General features: G+C 44.9%; 1 protein-coding gene across 1 annotated transcript in view; it reads right to left on the minus strand.

Annotated features, from left to right (window-relative positions):
• Positions 1–15,283: 15,283 nt before the first annotated feature.
• Positions 15,284–24,841, minus strand: part of UTP14A (UTP14A small subunit processome component) — a gene marked incomplete at its 5' end in the record, with an annotated part of 61,572 nt that continues 52,014 nt past the window's right edge. The window contains 2 exons of the mRNA XM_082263187.1: positions 15,284–15,566; positions 17,952–18,051. Of these exons, the coding sequence (XP_082119313.1) occupies positions 15,291–15,566; positions 17,952–18,051 (376 nt within the window). The 3' untranslated portion in view covers positions 15,284–15,290. The remainder of the gene's footprint in view (positions 15,567–17,951; positions 18,052–24,841) is intronic.

Genomic DNA, 24,841 nt, shown 5'->3' on the forward strand with positions numbered 1-24,841 from the left:
GGTTCCTTGAGCAATGGGCAATTTTTGCATCCTAGATAAGTTTCCAATGACACCATTGTTCCTTTTAGCTATCTGTAAGGGGGTAATTCTTCCCAATTACAAGAGTAAGGAGCATTCTTCCCATTGACTGTCACACTAATGCAGGGTTTCGCAACCAGGGTTCCTCCTGAGGTTGCTGGGGGTTCCTTGAGCAATGGGCAATTTCTGCCTCTCAGATAAGTTCCCAATGACACCATTGTTCCTTTTAGCTATCTGTAAGGGGTAATTCTTCCCAATGATGACAAGACTAAGGAGCATTCTTCCCACTGACTGTCACACTAATGCAGGGTTTCTCAACCAGGGTTCCGTGGAACCCTAGGGTTCCTCCAGAGGTTGCTAGGGGTTCCTTGAGAAATGGGCAATTTTTGCATCCTAGATAAGTTTCCAATGACACCATTGTTCCTTTTAGCTATCTGTAAGGGGGGTAATTCTTCCCAATTACAAGAGTAAGGAGCATTCTTCCCACTGACTGTCACACTAATGCAGGGTTTCTCCTGAGGTTGCTAGGGGTTCCTTGAGCAATGGGCAACTTCTGCCTCTCAGATAAGTTCCCAATGACACCATTGTTCCTTTTAGCTATCTATAAGGGGGTAATTTTTCCCAATGATGAGAAGAGTAAGGAGCATTCTTCCCACTGACTGTCACACTAATGCAGGGTTTCTCAACCAGGGTTCCTCCTGAGGTTGCTAGGGGTTCCTTGAGCAATGGGCAACTTCTGCCTCTCAGATAAGTTCCCAATGACACCATTGTTCCTTTTAGCTATCTGTAAGGAGGTAATTCTTCCCAATTACAAGAGTAAGGAGCATTCTTTTCACTGACTGTCACACTAATGTGTCATGAGTTGTAGATTTTTAGCAGGGGTTCCCCGAGATCAGAAATTTATTTCAAGGGTTCCTCTGTGTTGAAAAGGTTGAGAAAGGCTGCTGTTCTGTATGATGAAGATCGAGGGCTGAGATTTTGAATTTGCCATTTGCAAGTCAAAAACCAAAACAAAAAAAGTTTTCCAAGCAGGACTAAAATATGAAGACAACACAAAACAAAATGTATTACATACATTTAAAAACTACAGATTTTCAGTCTTTTTTATATATATATATATATATATATATATATATAGAATTCAACTGAAAGCACTCAGAAAGAGATGAACTCGCTTACAGAGTCAATCAAATGACAAACATTATCAGATGGGATGATTTGAGTGGAGAAACATTTTTACTTCCTCCTCTAAAGGAATCATTTAGGTTTCACCACCCACACATGCTTTTTTTTTTTTAAAAAAAGAACACAGGATTCATAAAATAAAAAAATATATGTATATAGCGGCTTTTTGCCTGACAGGAGGGGTAGGAATGCTGCCAAATGTTTGGCTGGTCCCATATAGGGAATACAGTGGCCAGACTTAACTACCTACCTAACAGAACCAAAGGAGATGGAGCACAGTGTATGAAAAGCAGCCCCCCCTCCAATGGCAGTGCCAATTTACTTCTGCACCTTGAAAAGCTGCATGATTAATCGTTAAAAAATTGTGCTCCCAATTCAACCCCCTCACGATCTTAATCCAGTATTTCCATTATTCAATGCAGACCCGTTGTCTGCTCAGAGCTGTAAAAAAAAAAAAAAAAAAAAAGCAGCTGACAAATGTTTAGCAACATTGCTCAGCACTGAAAGATAAATAGAAACATTGTATCATTTGGTTCTTTTAGATCAAAGGGATGAACTTCGTTCTGTAAATAAGGTCAGTTTAACTACTTGCCTACTGTGCACTTAAACCCCCTTCCCATCCAGACCAATTTTTAGCTTTCAGCGCTCTCACACTTTGACTGACAATTGCACGGTCATGCTACACTGTACCCATATGAAATTTTTATCATTTTTTTCACACACATAGAGCTTTCTTTTGGTGGTATTTAATCACCTCTGGGTTTTTTATTTTTTACAAAAAAAAAAGAAAAAAGACAGAAAATTAAAAAAAAAAAAAAAAAAAGTTTTTCTTATTTTCTGCGAGTAAATTTTGAAAATAAATTTTTCTCCTTCACTGAAGGGCGCTGATGAGGCGGCACTGATAGGCTGCTCTGATGGGCACTGATGAGGTGGCACTTATGGGCACTGATGAGGAGGTACTAATATGCCGCACTGATGAGCACTGATAGGCGGCACTGCTGGGCACTGAGAGGTGGCACTGCTGGGCACTGAGGCGGCACTATGGGCACTGATTGTGGGCATTGATGGGGGGCACTGATGGCGGGCACTGTTGGTGGCAATTTGTGTATGTGTTTTACCTTAAGTAATCAGGGCACTGGTGATCAGTGCCCTGATTACATTCCTGTGTGTCCCCGGCGGCTAACGGCTCCCCCTCCTTCCTCACACTGCAGGCTCCGTGTGAGGAAGGAGCGCCGGCGATGAGAGATGATCTCATATGTTTACATATGAGATCATCTCTCATTGGACGGCTTGATCACGTGGTGAATGGCCGCTGTGATTGGCCATTCACCACGATCTGTGATCGGCTGTGTCCAAGGGACACGGCCGACACAGATTCTCCCCGATGCGCGCTCGCGGGAGCGCGCGGGGGGCGTGTCACTGGGAGGCAGTTTAAAAACGGCCTCCTGAAAATTCAAGTCCGCGCTGCAGCCGTATATAGGCTGTAGCGCGGATGGGAACTGCTAAAGAGTTCCGGCCTCAAAAAATTTTTTCCGAATACCCCCGGACAATCAGGGCTAGTACATTTCAGCAATGATAGCCTCTGATCTGTCTCGGGTTCACTTACCTTTTAGAAGAAATACTTACCTTGAAGATGTCTTGTCCAGCGCTGCCATCTCAGGTGTGGGCAGCTGAAGCCGGAGTCTCCTCTTCGGTGACATCGGAGTCCCAGAATGCCCCGCTCGTCACTTCCGGTGCAGGCGCATCATCCCTGCACAGCTTCTGGGCATGCCAAGAAGCTGTTCAGCAGGGAATGCCGCACCTGCACCGGAAGTGACGAGCAGGGCTGGTGCAGGCGCATTGATTCTTGGGAGCGATGACGTTCAGCTCCCAGGAGTCATCGCAAGCCGGAAATGACGGCGCGGGCCGCGGCCACAGAGGGAGGAAGAAAGGCGAGTATATTTTCTTCAATAACAAGGTAAGTAAAGCAAATAAAAAAAAAAATTGTGATTATCCAATTCTTTTTCAGGTTACTTAGAGCAAGGGGATGTCAAACTTTTGTTTTGAGGCCGGAACTCCACTTTACCCACCGAAGGCCCCTTTCACATTTGTGCGACTTGTCCTGCGACTTGGGATTTCCAATGAGTACCGTTCATATCTGTGTCACTTCAGGTTGCAACGAAAAAAGAATAAAAAGAAAAGAGAGGACGCTAGCAATCCCTAAAAACCCTAGGGCAGTGATGGCGAACCTTGGCACCCCAGATGTTTTGAATCACAAGGAAGTGATGTATATTATATTATATATATATATTATTCACAGGTTGTTCTGCATAATCTCGCGAGTTTGATTTTCGCTCATACGGTGGAGGATACAGCTGCACGTGTGATTCTTACGGCTTATCATTGCACTGGGACACTTCAAATTAACCACTTAAGCCCCGGAGGATTTGGCTGCACAAAGACCAGGACCTATTTTGCGATTCGGCACTGCGTGAATTTAACGGACAATTGCACGGGCGTGCGATGCTGTACCCAAATGAAATTGACGTTTTTTTTTCCCCACAAACAGAGCTTTCTTTTGGTGGTATTTTATCACCTGTGCGATTTTTACTTTTTGCGCTATAAACAGAAAAAAAGAGCGACAATTTTGAAAAAATAACAATTTTTCAAATTTTTTATATGAAATTCTCAAAAAAAATGTAAAAATCAAAATGTTTTAACATTTTAGGCCATCTTGTTTTCTGCTACATATTTTTGGTAAAAAAAAAGTAGCAATAAGCGTATTTTGATTGGTTTGCGCAAAAGTTATTGCGTTTACTCAACCAGTGTTTCTCAACTCCGGTCCTCAGGGCACACTAACAGGCCAGGTTTTCAAGAAAACTGAAATACATCACAGGTGATATAATTTGCTGCTCAGTGATTGCAGTATTCTAGTCTGCATCTCCCACGGTAATACCTAAAATCTGGCCTCTTAGTGTGCCCTGAGGACCGGAGTTGAGAAACACTGTACTAAACTACGGGAGATTTTTGTTTTTTTTTTAAACTAGTAATGGCGGCGATCTGCGATTTTTTGCGGGACTGCGACATTGCGGCGGACAGATCGGACCTCTAACTGACATTTTTGACACTTTTGGGGGGACCAGTGACATTACTACAGTAATCAGTGCTAGAAATATGCACTGTAACTGTAATAATGACACTGGCAGGGAAGGGGTTAACTTTATTAGTGATCAAGGGGTTAAGTGTGTCCCTAGGGGCGTGCTTCTAACTGTCAAGGGGCGTGGCTTGTGATGTAACCACAGAGACATACGATCCTACATAGCAGGATTGTATAATCTCTGCAGTTACATCAGGGAGAATGACAGATGGCTTTGTTTACAGCAGCCGCCTGCCTTTCTCCCTCTCCACTGGGCCCTGAGCCGCCGGTCACTCGCACGGGGATGTCAGGGAAAGAGCGGGAGCTCGCCCTCTAGAGGCTCGTGGGCGAATTATGTACCCCTACGTCACTTTGCCAAGGAGGGGCTGACCGCTGCAGTATATGTACTTGCTGCAGTCACCAAGTGGTTAACACTTGAATGAACTTTTCTTTGAATTTATTCCAATTGTTTTATTGCATTTCGCATCCCATGATTGGGACATTTCATATGTTTCATGCACTTTATTTTATTTATTATATTTGAGCGCTGCAATTTTTCTTTGTATATTTGATGTTCTTCATAATCGCTATGTGCATTACATGTGATCTCCTTTACAAAAATTTCTGATCTAGTTTGTAGAAACAGTAAAATGATTAATGATCTTGGCCCCCTGAAGAAGCTACGATTGGAGCCGAAACGCGTAGGACTTGCCAAGTACTCTGTTTCTATTTCATGGACAATACCATGATCTTATGAATGTACAACTATATCAGGGGTGGGGAACCTGCGGCCCTCAAAGTCATTTAGTCCAGCCCCCCATGCAGCTGATCTGTCAAAACGGAGCCAATGCTTCCTGTATTGTTCCGGCTCCGTTCTGACAGTCTGAGTGAGTCACAGGCGGAGAGTGATATCAAATGCACTCTGCCTGTGACCAATACAGGAAACATCGCCTCTTCCTCCAGCGCGGCGCCGCTGCTAGCCAGCATTTCCCACCAGCAGCACACACAGCAGTACCAGCCTGAGCCAGCAGTACCAGCCAGAAGTACCAGCCTGAGCCAGCAGTACCCACAGCACAGTACCAGCCAGAGCCAGCAGTACCCAAGGCAGTACCAGCCAGCAGTACCTACAGCACAGTACCAGCCTGAGCCAGCAGTACCCACAGCAATACCAGCCAGCAGTACCCACAGCACAGTACAAGCCAGCTATACCCAGCAGCATTACCCGCCAGCAGTTCTTTTCAAAACGTACCACCACAAAGAGTCGACTAAGCTCCAGACTGACCGACGCAAACCTGGAAAACCAGTTGCGAGTAGCAACATCATCAATACCAGCTAACATCCCACACCTCACCAAAGAGAAGCAGTTGCAGCCATCACATTAGGGGTGAGTTAATTAAATGTTTGACCAAATATAACAGGCACATTTTTAAAGTTGATAATTTTGTACGGCCCCCGAATGTTTTTTTAAAAACCCAAATGGCCCCTGGCAGAAAAAAGGTTCCCCACCCCTGAACTATATGTACACAATGTACTTTTATCTGTTTCTGATGTAATTAATAAAGCGGTTATTCGTTTATCAAAATGTTGTATGATGTTTGAAGACAAAATTCCCACCTTTAGAGGGAGAGATGTCAGCCATGATCGCTCACCCTAGGGCTCCCTTTTCTTTTATTCATTATATTGTTTCAGGGATGTGGCAGTGAGTATCTGTCTATAAGAACCGATATCTCCTTAGCCTAAATTGTTCAGGTCGCAACGACTTCAAAATTAGTCCCTGCACTACTTTGGTCCAACTCTGATGCATTTTGAGGTCCAGAGATCTCAAAGATTACACAGGCATTGCTTCAAGTCCAGTCAAAATTGCGGCAAAATCATTCGACTTTTAGGTCGCACAAGTGTGAAAGGGCCTAAAAGCCCTATTTTTAACACATACTGTTAGACAGTTAAATTCGGTTGGTCACTGGCTGGTTGGTAAGTTGTGACTACAAATCTCTTCGTTTTTATGACCTCAAAGACTAAGTCTTTTTCGGACACTTGAGGCGTACAGGTTAAAATCTTATTTTTTTTTTTTTTTTGCTAGAAGATTGCCTAAAACCCCCAAACACACACTAATATATATATATATTTATATATATATTATTTTTTTTTTAGCAGAGACCCTAGAGAATAAAATGGCGCTCATTGCAATAGTTTGTGTCACACTGTATTTTCACAGTGGCCTTTCAAAAGCAACGTTTTAGGGAAATACAGGCCGTTTTTGTTTTTTTTTTGGGATAATGTGAAAGAGGTTACGCTGAGAATCGCGATTTCCTTTTCTAAGCAAAAAAAAAAAAAATGGTGATTCTCATTTCATCCCGAATCGTGCAGCTCCATCTAGCATCTTGTATGATGTAGGCAAATGAGCCAGTCTCAGTGATCCTATTCTATCCTTTAACGGTCTATTTGATGGATCCTGGCTGGCAGGAAGGCAACCCACATACTGCGATACTTCATTTCCCACAATTACCTGTCCACTCCAGTATTATCTCCAATCATTGCATATTAGCCCTGATGAAGGGGGATGTACGAGCCCCTGAAACGAGTTGGCTATAACATCTGCTCTCATGTTGAGTTCAAAAACTTTTTTTTTTTTTATTATTGGCCTTATTCTACATTTGAGGCTCTATCATCATTTTACACATTAGTGATCGACCGATATCGTTTTTTTTTTATTGCCAATACCGATAATTTGTTTATCGCATATCGGTATTGGATGATATTTTCGCACATTAAAAAAAACGGAATTTTTGTAAAATCTTACCTGTAAAATTCCTTTCTCTGAGTCCTCCGACAGTCGCCGCCTCTCCATATTCGTCACAATGGGGTAATTGACCTTTGCTCCGTAGGAGTAGCTAGGCAACAGAATAGGTCAATATTAAAGCTTTTAGCATATCCCACCCCCAGGGGGTGGTCCCCTCAGTCAATACCCTCCTGCTTCCTGTATCCATACCTCAGTTGCAGTAGAGTACATAAACAAACCCCAAAAGAGGGGCAGGGGCGGCGACTGTCGGAGGACTCAAAGAAAGGAATTTTACAGGTAAGATTTTACAAAAATTCAGTTGTTTTCTCTTACGTCCGACAGTCGCCGCCTCTCCATATTCGTCCCAAAGCAGTGTATGCATGAGGGGTGGGAAACGCAGCCGCGCCTAAGGCAACGCGGGACCCATAACAGAGAAAGTAACCTTACCAAAGGAAGGAAACCAGCTGGGCAGCATGAAAAAAAACTTTGCTCAACAGGAGCAACAACCCAGGAAGAACAAATAATCGAGGGATAAAAACATCCCAAACAGCCAAGGGCCCAAAAACAAGGGACCCTAAGGTACTGCCGCACTAAGAACCTTGCCGATGCCTGAACATCCACTTTGTAGAACTTTGAGACGGTGTGAACGGACGACCAAGTCGCCGCCTTACACACCTGGGCCACAGAAGCCCGATGACAGGCCCAAGACGTACTCAGAGATCTGGTAGAGTGCGCCTTCACAGGCATAGGAGGAACTTTCCCCTTCAAAGCATATGCCTGCTCAATGGTCTGTCTGATCCATTTGGCGATGGTAGAAGCCGACGCCGCCATGCCCTTCCGAGGTCCCTCAGGAAGGACAAAGAGAGAATCCGTCTTGCGAAAGGATTTTGTCGAATTCAGGTAAACCCTGATCGCCCGAACAACATCCAAGGAATGTAAGGCCACCTCCTTCGGATGCTTAGGCTCTGCGCAAAGTGAAGGCAAGACAATGTCCTCATTGAGGTGAAATTCCGAGATCCTTTTCGGAAGAAAAGAAGGATTAGGTCACAAGACCACCTTATCCAAGTAAAGCACCAAATACGGAGACCTGCAGGACAAGGCTGCCAGCTCAGACACTCTGCGAGCCGAAGTGATCGCCACCAAAAAGGCGACCTTCTTAGACAACAGAGGTAATGAGATCTCCCTGATCTTCTCAAAGGGAGCATGTTGTAACACGGACAGAACAAGGTTCAAGTCCCATGGAGGCAAAGGCTCCCTCCGAGGAGGGACCAGGCGTCGCACCCCTTGGACAAAGGTGCCAACCAGAGAATTAGACGCCACAGGGCGTTGAAAGAGAACGGCCAGCGCAGAAATCTGACCCTTAATCGTGGCCAACGCCAAACGCTGGTCCACACCCGTTTGTGTCTCGGGTGTTGTCTTTCCTTCAGAGTATGAGCGGGGGGAAAACCCCCTGGACTCACACCAGGCAAAATAGGCCTTCCAAGTACGGTAGTAAATCTTCCCCGAAGAGGCCTTTCTAGCATTGATCAAAGTATGAATGACCTCCGGGGAGAGACCCCTATCCTTCAGGACCTCGGTTTCAACAGCCAGGCCGTCAAAGCCAGCGACTGTAAAGCAGGATGGAATATCGGTCCTTGAGACAGAAGATCTTCTCGAAGAGGCAGACGCCATGGAGCGTCGACCGCCAGATTCACAAGGTCTGCGTACCAAGACCTGCGGGGCCAGTCTGGCGCCACCAGAATCACCGTGAGCGGTTCCGAGGACAACCTGCGAAGGAACCGGGATAGCAACTGAATCGGTGGGAACGCATACATCAGTCGATACTGATGCCACGGAGCCACTAACGCGTCTGACGCGTCTGCCCGAGGATCGCGCGTCCTTGCCACGAACCTTTCCACCTTGTTGTTCAGACGAGACACGAACAGGTCCACATCTGGAAGACCCCACTTCACGCACAACATCTGGAAGACATCCGGGTGGAGCGGCCATTCCCCCTGGTCCAGAGACTGGCGACTCAGATAGTCCGCTTGCCAGTTCTCCACCCCCGGAATGTGAACTGCAGATATCGCCGGGACGTGCGTCTCGGCCCAAGACAGAATGTCGGCTACTTCCCAAGCCGCTCGGGCACTCCTGGTGCCCCCTTGGTGGTTGATGTAGGCCACCGCTGTGGCATTGTCCGTCTGCACCCGAACCGGATGGCCCTGAAGCCTGTCCGTCCAACGTCGAAGGCAGAGATTTATCGCCCGCAATTCCAGAATGTTGATCGGAAGGGAGGATTCCCCCTCCGACCAAGTACCCTGGGCGGACAGAACGCCCAGAACACCACCCCAGCCTGACAGGCTGGCGTCCGTGGTGATCACCGTCCATGAAAACGGACGAAAAGACTTGCCCCCCGACACCGCCGGGGACTGCAGCCACCACAGAAGATCTCTTCTGGTGCGAGGACTCAACGAGATCTGAAGATCCAGAGATAGTGGTCGCCCGTCCCACCTGGACAGGATCTCCGCCTGGAGACCCCTCGTGTGGAACTGGGCAAAGGGAATCGCCTCGAAAGCCGAGACCATCAAACCCAGACACCGCATGCCCGTCCGGAGGGATGAGCACGGAACGTCCCAAAGGGACCTGACTTCGTCCTGAAGTGTCCTGAGCTTGTCCTCCGGTAGGAAGACCTTCGCCTGGACAAAGTCCAGGATCATTCCCAGATAGGGAAGACGAACCGACGGGCACAGCGTCGATTTTGGGAAGTTTATCGTCCAACCAAACTCCTGCAGAGTCTGCATCGTGACGGACAGGTCCTTCACCAGACCCTGACTGGTCGCAGACCGAACCAGAATGTGGTCCAGATACCCCAGGATTGATATACCCTGGGCTCTCAATAAGGCCAGAACCGGTGAAAGCACCTTGGTGAATACCCGCGGAGCCGAAGCGAGACCGAAGGGTAACGCCACGAACTGGTAATGATCCTCCGCAATGGCGAATCGAAGGTACCTCTGGTGACCCTCGAAAATGGGGATGTGAAGATACGCATCCTTCAAGTCGATGGAGGCCATGAATTCTCCCGGAACTAGAGCAGCCACCACCGAGCACAGGGATTCCATGCGGAACTTGCGAACCCGCACAAAGCAGTTCAGAGCTTTTAAGTCCAGAATCGGACATACCTTGCCCTCCTTTCTGGGAACAGTGAACAGATTTGAATAAAACCCCCGAAATCTGTCCCGATGAGGCACCGGAACCACCACTCCCTGAGCCCGCAGGTCCCGCACCGCTAGGTGCAGATCCCGCAAGCGCTCCAGAGACAGCTGAAGATTTGAGGGAAAAAATCTGCCCACCGGCCGAGAGAGAAACTCGATCTTGTATCCAGATCAAATGATTTCCTGAACCCACCTGTCCCGAACGCGGGCCAGCCAGGGTTGAAGAAAACCGAGCAAACGTCCCCCCACCCCAGAGCTGGGTGAGGGCGTCCCTTCAGGCCGCGTTATGGGCAGCGGACCCGGACTGGCCGGACTTCTGCTTACCTGCCCACGGTTTCTTTTGGGAGCCTTGACCCTTGCAGGGCTTGCCCTTATAGTGCGACCGAAAGGCACGAAAGGACCCCTGAGAGGGCCTAAACGAAGCATGCTTCTTACCTTGAGCGCCCTTAGCCTTGTGAGATTGGGGTAAGAGCGTGCTCTTACCCCCAGAGATCCCCTTAATCAGCGTATCCAGTGAGTCGCCAAAAAGGCGGGAACCCGTATAGGGCAAATTAGCCAAAGTCTTGCGAGAAGATTGGTCCACAGACCAACATTTCAGCCAAATCAAACGGCGTGTCAACACCGCCACACTGTGCACACGTGCAGCCAAAGGAATTACATCTAATTCCGCATCACACAAATACATGACATCCTGATGAATCTGATCCACCATAGCCAATGTTGTCGGCGGGGCAGAATCAGTCACCAGGACGCGCCTGAGTACCTGCGTCCAATCCGCGACAGCCTGAGCTGCCATAAGGGAAGCAAAAATAGCTTTTAGCATGGAACCGGTAACCGAGTAAGTATGGCGGGCAAGAGACTCCAGTCTCCTGTCCGTAGGTTCCCGGAACACCGGGGTATCCTCTGCCGGAATCGCAGTGGATTTATTCAAAACCGCCACTGCGTGATCCACCGGAGGCGGTACACACCAGCGTTCATCAGTGGCGGGCGTGAAAGGATAACGCAGCTTGAACCTACTTGGCACAGCAAAAGGCTTTTTTAGATTGCGCCATTGTTCACTAACAGCGCGCTGAAAATCCTCAGTGCAAGGAAAAACCTGCGATGTTTTGCGTCTCCGCTGTGTCCCATAAGAAGCCAGAACGGCAGGTGGACATGGTTCATCCTGTAAATGCAACGTTTGTTTGATAGAAGCAACCAATTCATCCATGATTGCAAGCTCTTCGGACGAGCCAGGGGGGGAATCATCAACCCCCTCAACCTCTGCCTCCCCTTCCGACCCTGCAAAGTCCAGGGACGAACGGGACCCCGATAAGGGGACCCCGGCCATAGCAGCCCCATCACCATCGCCCTCTGAATCAGAGGAGATTGAAACTCTGGGCCGTTTTGTGGATTGAGCAGCCACAAGCATCTGTACCTGAGCAGCAAGTTTAGCCACAACTGTGGCCAAATCGCCCCCCTCAGGGGAAACAGCAGCAGCCCCTTGGCCTCCCAGCAAAGTGGGAGGAAATTTGCTTTCCTGAGAATCCATGCCCCCAGAAGTGTGCAGGAGAAAAAAGGGTAACTGCCCCTTTAAAAGCGCGGCGAGCGCAGCCCACCGCTCACACACACCAGCACAAGCCGACCCCCACAGGGAAAAGTACAAACTCAGGCAAGGAATACAGGAATAAAGAGGATAAAAACCTGGAGAGATCACTGCTGCTGCTGTATCGATCGGTGTGCCCAGGGAAAAGGAAGTGATGCAACAGAAGCCGCTCCTATAAAGCCTATGGAAGGCTACAAAAAAATGGCCGCCGGGGGAGGAAGTAAATGCAGTGCTACATGAGGCCGGAGCGATCGCCGCCAAAATGGCGGCGCTTGGTGCCAAAATCGCCGCTCCCAGCATACAGAAGAAGCCCTCATATGCCTGCAGCTATTAATAAAATGGCGGACCGCGGCAGCGGCCGCCGCATGTTGCACCAAACATGTACCACAGCATGCCCCGCAACATACAGCATGTCACACAGAGATTCACACAGTTTGTAACACAGAACAGTGCATAACAGCCCCCCTCCTTGCAGCCCACAGCAGCATCCAGACAGGGAGCCCAATAGTGTGAACAGACATGCAGGGTTACACAGTCCCAGACTGACACCCACTAAACAGACAGGTCCCCACACAGAGTACACTTACCTTCTGAATGGCGTGGGGAACCTGCACAAGCAATCAAGCCACTGCACATGGGACAGGGAGAGTCGCAGCCAGAACTGCGGTGCAAAACCGCATGGCGTCCAGTGAGGTAGCCACCTCACCACAGCATCCCTGCAGCGAACAGGGATGGGTCGTTCACCTATGCCAGGAAAAAATACCTGACTGAACGCTCGATGGCAGGCTGGGAAGCCACTGGCCCACAACCTGCGAACAGGGGGGCCAGCCCGAGACCCAGCCCGCACGAAACTCTTCATCAGAAGAACGAATGCTGACAAAAGTAACAGCTAAGTAAAGAGAGAGAAAAAAACTCAAATAAAATCAAAAAGAAGATAAAGGCTGAGACAAAATGCCCCAGCACAGAAACAGCCAGCTAACTCCTGAAAGCTAGACAATGAAACTGAGGTATGGATACAGGAAGCAGGAGGGTATTGACTGAGGGGACCACCCCCTGGGGGTGGGATATGCTAAAAGCTTTAATATTGACATATTCTGTTGCCTAGCTACTCCTACGGAGCAAAGGTCAATTACCCCATTGTGACGAATATGGAGAGGCGGCGACTGTCGGAGGACGTAAGAGAAAATGTATTTTTTTTTTTTTTTTTTACAGGTACCATCTATATCATGGGTGTCCAACCTTTTGGCTTCTCTGGGCCACATTGAGTGTAGAGAAATCTTCTCGGGCCGCATAGAAAATATATACTATAGTTAAGGTATATATATGTGTGATAAAATGCCACAGCGCCCCCCGCACTAATTTAACACAACTAGAGGATGATCAAATGAAATGGAATCAGTATACAGAGGTTTACTTCTTCAGAGAGATATTAAAGGAACACTCTAACCACCATGACCACTTCAGTGATTTGAAGTGGTCATGGTGGTAGGAGTCAGAAACACTGCACATGCTCGCCCCCTCCCCTCCGAGGCAGCCTCTGCCTACCGTTAGTTGGAAACCACTGTGGCCGTGCCCCCCCGACCGACTTCCTTCCTCCCCAGCAAAAAAAAAATAAAAAATTGTCAGGGGGCAGTGGGCCACATTGCCTGCGGTTCCGGGCCGCATGTGGCCCCTGGGCCGCAGGTTGGACATGCCTGATCTATATCTTACCGCTATACCCCTGTGATGCAACATTCCATCTACATCTTACCGCTATACCCCTGAGAGTGAAAAGTACCGTCTATACCTTACCGCTATACCTCTGTGATGCAAAGTACCATCTATACCTTACCCGCTATACCCCTGTGATGCAAAGTACCATCTATACCTTACCGCTATACCCCTGTGACGCAAAGTACCATCTATACCTTACCGCTATACCCCTGTGACGCAAAGTACCATCTATACCTTACCGCTATACCCCTGTGACGCAAAGTACCATCTATACCTTACCGCTATACCCCTGTGACGCAAAGTACCATCTATACCTTACCGCTATACCACTGTGATGCAAAGTACCATCTATACCTTACCGCTATACCCCTGTGACGCAAAGTACCATCTATACCTTACCACTATACCACTGTGATGCAAAGTACCATCCATACCTTACCGCTATACCTCTGTGATGCAAAGTACCATCTATACCTTACCGCTATACCCCTGTGACGCAAAGTACCATCTATACCTTACCACTATACCACTGTGATGCAAAGTACCATCCATACCTTACCACTATACCACTGTGATGCAAAGTACCATCCATACCTTACCGCTATACCTCTGTGATGCAAAGTACCATCTATACCTTACCACTATACCACTGTGATGCAAAGTACCATCCATACCTTACCACTATACCACTGTGATGCAAAGTACCATCCATACCTTACCGCTATACCTCTGTGATGCAAAGTACCATCTATACCTTACCACTATACCACTGTGATGCAAAGTACCATCCATACCTTACCACTATACCACTGTGATGCAAAGTACCATCCATACCTTACCGCTATACCTCTGTGATGCAAAGTACCATCTATACCTTACCGCTGTACCCCTGTGATGCAAAGTACCATCCATACCTTACCGCTGTACCCCTGTGATGCAAAGTACCATCCATACCTTCCCGCTATACCCCTGTGATGCAAAGTACCATATATACCTTACCGCTATACCCCTGTGATGCAAAGTACCATCTATACCTTACCGCTATACCCCTGTGATGCAAAGTACCATCCATACCTTTCTGGGCTATCACACACTCATGCGCAGGAGATAAGAGTGGCTCTTGGCGACTAGTCCCGCCCCCAGCCTCTGACTGGACATTGATGAGCTCATCTATTTATCCCTCTGCACTCGCCTCCCATTAAGAACAATCCTAGGACTGCAAAGCTGTATGGCTCCTTTTGCTGCTTCTCCATCCACAGACTGAGCTCTGCTGTACAGGGACTGCACAAGAACATTGTCAATTCAAATTCAGGTACTTACACTGTGTATATTCATAAAAACTCATTTAAGAATGGAATAATACAAAAAGGTGAAAAAATTTGTGTATTTTATATCTGCCTGGGGTTCAGCTTTAAATACTCGGCCATCCCAGTTCTAAGTCTGTAACGGCCGTCAGACTTTAGGGATAAATACCACACAAGAAAAAAACATGACTGCCAGTTCATCAGGAATACAAGAATAACCCCCCATTGGCCATAGACAGTCCGGGACACATTTCTCAGTCTGAAGTATGCCCGGTGACCAGCTCTCCCTGGCAGTGTCGGCGACTTAGCATTCGGTTCGGGCACAGCACCATCCGAGGCATTCTCTCCCAGCACCCGTCACTACATAGCAGAGCACTGCGGGGAAAACCGCTTTAGACTTTTCTCAGTGTTTCCGGGGCCGGGATTTCCTCTTCCTGGAATTTTGGGGTTCTGGTTTCTGGTTGGGTTTGTTCAGTTCCATGTCTGTTTTTTTGGTCTTGGTGTGTTTCTGGAAGATGTCCTCTGTGATTGGTTCTATGATGTGTCCCTTCTTGGTGATCACCTTTGGACTGGTCAGTTGATGGACGGCCTTCTCCGTGTTCCACGTTTTTCCCACTGGAGTGCGAATACTGCTCTCAAAATGTTTGCGGTTGTTGAATGGATAAGGAAGTTCGTTTATCTGCAAGTGAAAAAAAAAAAAAAAAAGTGAAAACCCGAATATACAGAGGAGATACAGGGGCTGGAATAATAATGGGGGGGGGCTGGAATAATAAATGGGGAGGGGGGCTGAAACAATAAATGGGGAGGGGGGCTGAAACAATAAATGGGGAGGGGGGCTGAAACAATAAATGGGGAGGGGGGCTGAAACAATAAATGGGGAGGGGGGCTGAAACAATAAATGGGGAGGGGGGCTGAAACAATAATGGGGAGGGGGGCTGGAACAATAATGGGGAGGGGGGCTGGAACAATAATGGGGAGGGGGGCTGGAACAATAATGGGGAGGGGGGCTGGAACAATAATGGGGAGGGGGGCTGGAACAATAATGGGGAGGGGGGCTGGAACAATAATGGGGAGGGGGGCTGGAACAATAATGGGGAGGGGGGCTGGAACAATAATGGGGAGGGGGGCTGGAACAATAATGGGGAGGGGGGCTGGAACAATAATGGGGAGGGGGGCTGGAACAATAATGGGGAGGGGGGCTGGAACAATAATGGGGAGGGGGGCTGGAACAATAATGGGGGGGGGGGGCTGGAACAATAATGGGGGGGGGGGGCTGGAACAATAATGGGGGGGGGGGCTGGAACAATAATGGGGGGGGGGGGCTGGAAGGGGATAAGTGTGCTGTGTGATGTCAGAGAGGTAAGGAGGGGAGGGAAAGCAGACTGCAGGGGCACGGTGATTTAAAAAAGGAGGCTGAGATTGCATGGGGCATTTTAATATAAAGGAGATTGCACTGTAATCATTACAGTGCCCCTATACTGTGCAGTCCCCCTTTACATCCCAGCCCCCCCTTTACAGTGCAGCTCTCTTTACATCTCAGCCCCCCCTTTACTGTGCAGTCCACTTAACCACTTCATCCCCAGAAGATTTTACCCTCCTCCTGACCAGGCCCTATTTTGCGATTCGGCACTGCGTTATTTTAACGGACAATTGCACGGTCGTGCGACACTGTACCCAAAGGAATTTGAAGTCATTTTTTTCCCACAAATAGAGCTTTCTTTTGGTGGTATTTGATCACCTGTGCGATTTTTATTTTTTTGCGCTATAAACAAAAAAATAGTAACAATTTTGAAAAAAAAAAAAAAAAAAAAAACAAACAAACAATATTTTTCTACTATACAACATTCCCCAAAAAAAATAAAAATCTAAAAATCTAAAAATGTAAAAAGGCCAATTTGTATTCTGCTACATTTTTTTTTTTTTTTTTTTAAAACCAAAGATATCGCAATAAGCGTATTTTGATAGTTTGCGCAAAAGTTATCACGTCTACTAACTGCAGGAAAGATTTGTGTTATTTTTTATTATAATTTTTTTTTTTAAAATAAGTAATGGCGGCAATCTGCGATTTTTAGCGGGACTGCGACATTGCGGCGGACAGATCGGACCCCTAACTGACATTTGACACTTTTGGGGGGACCAGTGACATTACTACAGTAATCAGTGCTAAAAATATTCCGTTACTGTAATAATGACACTGGCAGGGAAGGGGTTAACCATGTTGGTGATCAAGGGATTAAATGTGACCCTAGGGGAGTGATTCTAACTGTGGGGGGGCGTGGCTTCTGAGATGACCATAGAGACATGTGTTCCTATACAGAAGAATCACAGGCGCTCTGTGATCATCCCAGGGAGAAGGACGATCAGATGCGTTTACAACAGCTGACTGTTCTTCTCTCAGCGGGTGCCCGGAGGCAATCGCAGCCACTGGTCCTGTAGATCCCTGCTGCCTAGTGGGGGCGGTACCCCCCAGACCACGCCAGGCCGCACAGTGAGACAGGACCCCCCCCCCCCCCCCCCCTGCTCACTCACCCTGCCTGGATATCTGCAGCAGCAGGCGGTGGCGACTTCTTCCCCGACTTCTGTGTCTCCTCCCTCCTCCTCCATTCCCAATGGCAAAAATTCTCTTTTTCGGCCAATCAGGAAACGGGTCTCAAGACCCATTTCCTGATTGGCCAGGAGGAGGATCAGTGTGACAATAGCGAATTTTCATTCACTATTGTCACACAACTGGGTGGGCTCGGGGCGCACTGCTCTGCGCCCTGAGCCCGCCCTTTTTTTAGCCTGTGAGAGCCTCTGGCTCTGGTCACATGGTAAAAAAAAAAAACATTGAACTATGCGTCCGGCGCCCCACATGTAGATTAGGGGGCCGGACCCATGGATACGGGGGGGGGGGTCACAGATGCCAAAAAGTGTGGGGGATCGCTACTGGAACATGTTAGACTGACAACACCCTTCAGGGGATCAAAGTCAGATGTTGCGGTTGCTGAATTTTCATCCAATCACCATACAGAAACGTTTCCTTTCCCACTGTCCAATCAGCTCCATGTAATCCAACCTCACCCACCTGATGTGCGGCAGCCATAATGTTCCTCTTCTCATTAATAATGACGTTGGGGAGACGTTGGTCCTTCCTTGGAGCAGCAGGGGGCGCTTTAATAATAAATCTGCAAGTGAATAAAAAATAAATTAAAAAAATAAAGAATTGACTCTTCCCAAAACCCCTGGATCAAACTTATTTTCAACATGCTACTGCTATGTACCAAGTGTGCCAGCTTACCGTAGTTTCTTTCCTCCCTTTAAAAAACTTCAATACCCGGCACTTTTACCCCTTATCTGCCCAGGTCAATTTTCAGCTTTCAGCGTTGTCACACTTTGAATGACAATTGTGCAACACTGTATAAATATGACACTTTGTATCATTTTGTTTCATACAAATAGAACTTTATTTTGGTGGTATTTAACCACTTTCGGTACTGCGTGATTTTAACGGACAATTGCGCAGTCGTGCGACGCTGTACCCAAATTAAATGGACGTCCTTTTTTTCCCACAAACAGAGCTTTCTTTTGGTGGTATTTGATCACCTGTGTGATTTTTTTGATCATGCGCTATAAACAAAAAAAGCAACAATTTTGCAAAAACAACAATATTTTACAAATTTTTTTTATATGAAATGCCCCAAAAAAAAAGTTACAATCAAAATTTAACATTTTAGGTCAATTTGTTTTCTGCTACAAATGTTTGGTAAAAAAAAAAAAAAAATCACAATAAGCGTATTTTGATTGGTTTGCGCAAAAGTTATTGCGTTTACTAACTACGGGAAAGATTTGTCATTTTTATTGTTTTTTTTTTAACGAGTAACGGCGGCGATCTGCGATTTTTTTTGCGGGACTGTGACATTGCGGTGGACAGATCGGACCCCTGACTGACATTTTTGACACTTTTGAGGGTACCAGTGACATTACTACAGTAATCAGTGCTAAAAATATGCACTGTTACTGTAAAAATGACACTGGCAGTGAAGGGGTTAACTTTATTGGAGAAGGAGGGGTTAAGTGTGTCCCTAGGGGCGTGATTCTAGCTGGCAAGGGGCGTGGCTTTTCATGTAACCACAGAGACATACGATCCTAAACAGCAGGATCGTATGATCTCTGCAGTTACACCAGGGAGAATGACAGGCGGCTTTGTTTACATCAGCCGCCTGCCTTTCTCCCTCTGTAACGGACGATCGCGAGTGACCGGCGGACATCGGGTCCACCGGTCACACGCGCGGGAAGTTAGGGAGCGAGCGGGGGCAGGAGCACACCTCCGGCGGCGCGCGTGCTCGCCCCCTAGAGCCTTACAAGGCTAGTGACGTACCCATACGTCACTTTGCCTGTGAGGGGCTGACTGCCGCCGTAAATAATCGTGCGGCAGTCGGCAAGGGGTTAAAAACCTTTTCTTTCCTCCCTTCCTGCCCAGGTCAATTTTCAGCGTTGTCGCACTTTGAATGACAATTGCGCAACACTGTACAAATATCACAATTTGTATCATTTTGTTTTATACAAATAGAACTTTCTTTTGGTGGTATTTAACCACTTAAGGACCGGGCCTATTTCTGACACTTCTTGTTTTACAATTAAGGCTCCATGTACACGGGACGTTGTTAAAAGTCCCTTTGAATGCTGGAATTTTTAGGACGTTTGAAATGTCCGTTAGGTCGCGTTTGCACCCGCGTTTAGCGGGCGTTTGCGTTTAGAACCGTTCCTAGAGGTCAAAAAATGATTCCCTTTTAAAATGGAAAAACGCGAACGCTAAATGCGGGTCATCGCGTTTGGTGGCGTTTTTGCGTTTGAAACGCCGGGAAACATACGTTCGAACGCAAATAATTGCGTTCTAAAAAACATCCCTGAACGCAACTGCCTGCAAATGACTGTAAAGGACCCTGTGTACATGGACAGATAAGATAACATAGAGGTGGGTTCAGGGGCTTCTGAAAAAAAAAAAAAAAAAACACACCCAACTGCTCCTAAATGGCCATTTCCAACGTCCCGTCTACATGGAGCCTTAAGATCATTTTTTTTTTTTTTTTTGCTAAAAAATTACTTAGAATCCCCCAAAACATTATATATATTTTTTTTTTTTTTGCTAAAAAATTACTTAGAATCCCCCAAAACATTATATATTTTTTTTTTTTGCTAAAAAATTACTTAGAACCCCCCAAAACATTTTTTTTTATAGCAGAGGCCCTAGAGAATAAAAAAAATGGAGATTGTTGCAATATTTTTTATCGCACCGTTTTTGCACAGCGTTCTTCCAAACGCAATTTGTTTGGAAAAAAATTCACTTTTTTTAATTAAGAAAAAAAAAACAGAAAATTTTTGGAAAAAAAAAAAAGTTGGTTTCGTTTATAAAAGTTTGCAAACAACCGTTCATAAATTTAGGCCAAAATGTATTCTGCTCCATTTCTTTGGAGAAAATAACCCAAATCAGTGTATAGGAAAGTTATAAAGTCCACAAAGTTCTACACATCTATAAACTGATCAATCCTGATGTACTGACGGACGATCTCATTTCTTGAGGCCTGAAAATGCCAGGACAGAACAAATATTCCCCAAATTACCCCTTTTTGGAAAGTAGCCAGTCCAAGGTATTCAGTAAGTAAGAGGCATGGTGGGTTTTTTTTTTAAGTTGTAATTTATGTCACAACTTTTTTTTTTGTTTTTAAAAACCAATTTTTTTCTTCATTTTTTTTTTTTTTTTTAAACCGCTTGCCGACCGCCGCAAGTAGATTTACTGCGGCGGTCAGCCCCTGCCAGGCAGAGTGACGTTAATTAACGTCACTAGCCTGGGAGGGTCTGGGGAGCGAGCGCGCGCGGAGGCGTGCTCCCGCGTGGTCACGGACCCCCCCGCGCGTGTGACCGGCGGACCCGATGTCCGCCGGTCACTCGGCGATCGTCGGGGGAGAGGGAGAATGTCAGGCAGCTTGTGTAAACAAGCCACCTGTCATTCTCCTCGGTGTAAAAACACTGATCACATGGATCTACTATGTAGAACCGTTGATCAGTGTCCTTACAGCTCAAGCCACAGCCAATCACAGTAGAAAGCACGCCCCTAGGGACACACACAGCCCCTCCCTCCCAAATAAAGTTAACCCCTTCACTACCAGTGTATTTTTACAGTAACAGTGCATATGTATAGCACTGATTACTGTAGAAATGTCACTGGTAACCCCAAAAGTGTCAAAAATGTCAGTCAAGGGTCCGATCTGTCCGCCGCAATGTCGCAGTACCGCAAAAAAAAAAAAAAAAAAAAAAAATCGCAAATCGCCGCCATTAAGCGTTAAAAAAAAAAAACAACAAAAATGACAAAAATCTTTCCCTTTGTTAGTAAACGCGATAACTTTTGCGCAAACCAATAAAAATACGCTTTTTGGGATTTTTTTTACCAAACATAGGTAGGATAAAACAAATTGGCCGAAAATGATAAAAAAATTTTGATTTTTACATTTTTTTTGGGGAATTTCATATAAAAAAATGTGAAAAATATTGCTATTTTTGAAAAATTGTCGCTCTTTTTTTGTTTATAGCGCGTGATCAAAAAAATCGCACAGGTGATCAAATACCACCAAAAGAAAGCTCGGTTTGTGGGAAAAAAAAGGACGTCAAATTCGTTTAGATACAGCGTTGCACGACCGCGCAATTGTCCGTTAAAGTCACGCAGTGCCGAATCGCAAAATACCCCCTGGTCTTTTAGCAGGAAAATCCTCCGGGGCTTAAGTGGTTAAACATGTGTGACCAGAACAACGCAGTGTTACTATAGTAACATTGTACAACTCTGGGGGATTCTTCAGGATATTTTTTTTTTTTTACAGGCACAATACGATTGCTTATATCAGTGAATTTCATTGGTATAAGCAACCATTCTTGCTGAATATATAAAAAAAAAAAAAAAAAAACACACACTTAACCTGCGCTTATGTATCAGCAATAATAAAAGAAACAGCTGGCACAATACACCGGCTATGAGAAATATTATAAAATCCAAATGCAGCGCTTCAAATAAAGTCCATATAGGAAAATTTCATAAAAGGTCAAAATAAAGAGTCCAGGGGTGTAAAGTTCAAATCAGGGTGCCAGACTAGATCTTCCACCGACAACACACAACACACTGACCCTTACCCTCCAAGATGGCTCATTACTGGTCAAATACTCATTGTGTGATATTACAGGGGGGTCACACAGCCTCTAATCTGGATCAATTGTCCCTGAAGTAAGGAGCTCATCCACACTATAAGTTTGGGCACAGAAGGATCAAAAGAAAATCAGGAGAACCTCCTAGTGTAGTTGGTACGTTCCACATTTATTGGCATTAACGAAATAACACTTACCAAATGAACAGCATATAACGCCTGTAAGCCACAAAGTACTAGAAATGTTTCAAACCCACAAAATGGCGAAGTTTACCCGAACCAGCACCAACAACGCGTTTCGTCATATAGACGTCATCAGGGGCCTTTGTGGGTTTAAGAAAATTCCTAGTACATTGCGGGTTACAGGCATTTGGGGGGTGTTCTTTCCTTATTGTCAATAAATGTGGATCGTATCTACTACAGTATGAGGCAATACTAAAATAACACTCAGCAAACGAGCAGCATATAACGCCTGTAAGCCGCAATGTACTGGGAAAATCTCAGAGATAGAGAAGATAGATGATAGAGAAGATAGATGATAGAGAAGATAGAGAGGTGATAGAGAGAGGGGAGGAGGAGGAAGGGATATATAGATAGATGATAGAGAATATAGAGAGGTGATAGAGATAGAGGGGAGGAGGAAGGGATATATAGATAGATGATAGAGAATATAGAGAGGTGATAGAGATAGAGGGGAGGAGGAAGGGATATATAGATCGATAAACAGAGTTGTTTATTGGGTTGGTAAGCAGACTGGTTGGCGAGTTGAGCTGGGAATTTCTCTGGTTTTGTCTTGCATGCATTGCCCTTCCATGTGCGCCTTACTGTGAACGCCAGTTATAGGTGGGGGCAGGGGCCATTTTGTTTGAAAATATATATATATATATATATATATATATATATATATATATATATATATACACATACATACACACACATACACATACACACACACATATACACAAACATTATATATATATATATATATATATATATATATATATATATATATATATATATATATATATATATATATATATATATAATCTCTCACACACAAACTTTTTTTTTTTTTTTTGCTATTTGGGTCCGTTTTTTTTTTTTTTTGCTAAAAAAAAACAGCAGGCAACGGGATCAGGAGAATTTATTTATTTTTTACTTTTTTTAACAATTTTCATTTTTATATGTATATCTTTTTGACCCACCCAAAAAAAAAAATAAAAAACAAAAATGAATTCTCCTACTTTTGACATTCGTGGGGATACGACACAGGTATGCATTATTTATTGTTTGTACCTGTAGTAAAGTCCAGAAACCACTTTTTTTTTTTTTTTTTTTTTTTTTTTTTTTTTTTACACAATTACTATTTTGAGCCAGTTTTCTTTGATTAAAAAAAAAAAAAGTGGTTTCTGGACTTTACTACAGGTACAAACAATAAATAATACATACCTGTGTCGTAACCCCACGAATGTCAAAAGTAGGAGAATTCATTTTTGTTTTTTATTTTTTTTTTTGGGTGGGTCAAAAATATATACATATAAAAATGAAAATGGTTAAAAAAGTAAAAAATAAATAAATTCTCCTGATCCCGTTGCCTGTTTTTTTTTAGCAAAAGAAAAAAAAAACGGACCCAAAATAGCAAAAAAAAAAAAAAAAACTGACAAGGAGATAGCCATTAAAATTGTGCCACCAAATAAAATCCAATTTGTCCAAATAAAAAATAAGCTACAATAAAAAAAAAAATAAAAAAAGGTGATACATAACCCTATATACACATCTTTTCTCCTGTTTTTTTTACTAATACTATTTTGGACTACTTTCCTTTGATTAAAAAAAAAAAAATCTTTTCTTTCTATAAAAAAAAACACATCAGGAGATTTTCATGAAAGCACTTTATCCTGAGAAAAAATAAAAAATAAAACAATAAAAATGTTCCTTGTGCCTTAATATGTTGCACAATTTCATAGGATATCATAAAAAAAAAAATAATAAAAAAAAAAAAAAAAAAAAGGTTGAGAAATGGAAACAACAACCTTAATATCTATGTATTTAATTAGAAATGCTTGGGTAAAACCAAACCTCATTTGGGGAAAAAAAAAAAAAAAAAAAAATAAAAAGATTGCACTCTTATAATTAGAATAGCAGTAATTCATAGGAAAAAAAATACAGCACATTCTCGTCCCTCTGGTATCAGGATAAAATGATATAAACATCTTGAGCTTTCAGCCGCTTATCTGGATTTTGTAACCATGAACTCACCTCGACTTAATTAATAAACAGGAAAAAAAATAAAAATTACCGACAGGATCTCCCCAGCCGCTGCGAAACAAGCGTCTCCCCTCCGCTGGGTGTTGCATGCTAACTGGAGCACAGAAAGCGCCCAGCTAAGCAATCTGCACCGGGGACTCTGTCTAAATTACGCTGAAGTTATTTTCAAAGCAGAAAAACACAAACGTTCGCAGCTTTGATGGTCCCAGAAGTCTTTCCAAGAACAAGCAATATTCATATTAATATCTTCCCTCCATCCCTGCAGCTAGATGCACTTCGGAGACGGAAACAGACCTTTAACAAAGGTAAGATGTAACAGTCTATGTCACTGAGACTCCTCCAGAGAGAGGAGAGAAGAAAATAAGAAATAAAAAAGTAACTTTTTTTTAAAGAAAGGAAAAAAAAGATTTATAAAGAGTTTCCTCCTGTATTCTGCTTCAATAACATGCTTGATCAAGCAGGAATAACGACTCCTGTCCATGAGACAAAACGCCGGCCAGGGAAAGAAATAAACTTA

Source organism: Pelophylax lessonae (genome assembly GCF_965119305.1).
Source record: "Pelophylax lessonae genome assembly, chromosome: 7".
NCBI classification, from domain to species: domain Eukaryota; kingdom Metazoa; phylum Chordata; class Amphibia; order Anura; family Ranidae; genus Pelophylax; species Pelophylax lessonae.